The sequence below is a fragment of the Engraulis encrasicolus genome, unplaced genomic scaffold, assembly GCF_034702125.1.
Source record: "Engraulis encrasicolus isolate BLACKSEA-1 unplaced genomic scaffold, IST_EnEncr_1.0 scaffold_28_np1212, whole genome shotgun sequence".
Classification (NCBI taxonomy): Eukaryota; Metazoa; Chordata; class Actinopteri; order Clupeiformes; family Engraulidae; genus Engraulis; species Engraulis encrasicolus.
The window spans coordinates 340,001-342,500 of NW_026945577.1; the positions used below are offsets into that span (position 1 = coordinate 340,001).

Sequence of the window (2,500 nt, forward strand, 5' to 3'; positions counted from 1 at the left end):
CAATTTTTACCATTGATTTGCCTGTGGCTAATATAGAAGTCCACATTGGTGAACAAGGGTCATTCTCATCCTGATGAACATTAGTGCAGCTCAGAGCCATCTAATAACAGAGTTGCGCAAACCGGGGACCAGGAAGTCGGTTGGTGATGTGATTCGCGTAGATTAAAATGTTTCTTAACAGTAAACTTCTGTTCGTTGGAAACTAACACAGAACCATCACATACCAAACAAAGATTAACCCCTTAAGACACGGCTTTATAAATGAGCTGTTACCAGAATGGCAATGACCAAGTCGTAATGTATTACTAAAGGGCCCGTGTTATGTCATTGTAGTGTAGTGCTATAGTAGTTAACTTTCAATGTCTATTACAGCGTGCCACAGGAGGTACGGTGCGCATTAAGGGGTTAAGTACAAACAAATTACATTACCGTTACCACATTTTCTGTGTTCTACGGCCACCTCCTAGAACTAAGTAACTTCTAATAGAACTAAAGTCAATGGTGATTTCCATGTTAACGCTCCGTGAGGCTCCATGAGAGCCGCCATTGCTGTGGAAAGATTGGTCCATAGAGGTCTATGGGAGTGACGTGACTCTGTTATTAGATGGCTCTGGTGCAGCTGAGACGATCCTGCACTAGTTCTCCACACGGGCCTGGAACCCACCACCTACAAGTCACACTCGTGTAAAGGTGAATTTGTGTCAAAGGGTAGCATTTTGCAACCATTGATTTTGCGGGTAGATTGTAAATTAAAAAAAGGTATCGAGGTGTCTGGTGAATTTCACAATCAATTTGCCAGTAGCAAAAAAAAAACAACAACAACAACTTCCTCCCTTGGTGCTGTGTGTGTGTGTGTGTGTGTGTGTGTGTGTGTGTGTGTGTGCGTGCGTGTGTGTGACAGGGGTGTTGTACAGGGGGGTAAAGTAAGACTGAGTCACCAGGGCCCCATGTGTATAGGGGGCCCACGCAGTGTCTGATTTATGTAGATATATGACTGGGGGTGGGTCTATTAGAGTGGATGGGTACATAGGGCCCTCAATTTGCTGCTACGCCCCTGATTGCAGACAAGCTGATCTCAGACCAGTGAGGATGGAAAATTCACACCAGTCGCCAGCCAGCACCAGCTGAAGGTGTGGACGTGCTGGTAGATGTTGTGGACAATTTTAAAATGAGAGGAGTAGAGGTCCATGTTTTACAAAGTCAATCTCCACATTGAAATGGTGCATAACTGAGTGTGCATATGTGTGCGAATTTACTTTGCATGCACACTTGTATATAGGCTACTTCTGTGTACACACACACATTATTGCAGACGAACTGTGAAGTTGAAGTCCATGTCTCCGTCTTGAAATGGTGCATGATGAAGTATGCATGTGTGTGTGTGTGTGTGTGTGTGTGGAGTGGATGGAGGTTATAACACACGCACACACGCGCTATTTGCATACGAACTGGTCCACCAGCTGTGTGCAGCGTTTGCACTTGACGTAGCAGCACCAGTGGAACTTGCAGTGGCAGCGCGTGACCAGCGTGGTCTTGTACTGGTCATATCCTCTTCCGCAACACATGAGGGCGCACCCGTCCATGCCCTCGGACGTCCGGTTACACAGACGCCCGTGCGTGCCCAGGGCTCCCGTGCTGCCGTTGCGCAGGCAGTAGTCCGGGCTGGGCTCGGTGTAGACGAGGTCCGACGCGGCGGGCGGGTTGAAGCGCTGGTCCGTGAGCTCCAGGCGGCCGCGGCGGCCCACGCGCATGGCCGACGCCCCGTCGTATTTCTCCTTCAGGACGTCGCCCACGCGGCGGAAGTCGGCGAGCTGCAGCCAGCATGTCTTCAGGCTGCAGGAGCCGGACACGCCGTGACACTTACACGAGACGCTGGCCAGGTTGTAGACCGCCTGGATGGAGAGAGAGATAGAAGGAGAGAGAGAGGCAGAGGCAGAGGAAGAGAGGGGAATGGGAGGAGAGAGAGGGAGAGAGAGAGGCAGAGGCAGAGGAAGAGAGGGGAATGGGAGGAGAGAGAGGGAGAGAGAGAGAGTTAACATTTGCTTCTACAATACGTCTTCAGGCTGCAGGAACCGGAGACGCCGTGACACTTACACGAGACACTGGCAAGGTTGTAAACCGCCTACATGGAGAGAGAGATAGAAGGAGGAATAGGAGGAGGAGAGAGAAAGAGGGGGGAATCGGAGGAGAGAGAGGGAGAGAGAGAGAGAAAGTTAACACCAATTTATTGACTACGTCTTGAGGTTGGAGACGCCGTGACACTTACACGAGACACTGGCAAGGTTGTAAACCGCCTACATGGAGAGATGGGAGAGAGAGAGAGAGAGAGAGAGAGAGAGATAGAGAGAGAGGAAGAGGAGGACAGAGTCAAGTCAAGTCAAGTAGGCTTTATTGTCAATTTCTTTATATGCACTGGTCATACAAAGAATTGAAATTACGTTTCTTACTTTCCCATGCAGACATAGACATAGACTTTGGTAATAGGTGTGGACATAGACAA

At 49.4% G+C, this 2,500-nt stretch overlaps 1 protein-coding gene across 1 annotated transcript in view; it reads right to left on the reverse strand.

Moving 5' to 3' along the window:
• Nucleotides 1–1,433: 1,433 nt before the first annotated feature.
• The window catches only part of LOC134443195 (protein Wnt-5b-like), a 141,094-nt gene continuing 140,027 nt past the window's right edge, over nt 1,434–2,500 (reverse strand). The window contains exon 5 of the mRNA XM_063193082.1: nt 1,434–1,892. Within this exon, the coding sequence (XP_063049152.1) occupies nt 1,434–1,892 (459 nt within the window). The remainder of the gene's footprint in view (nt 1,893–2,500) is intronic.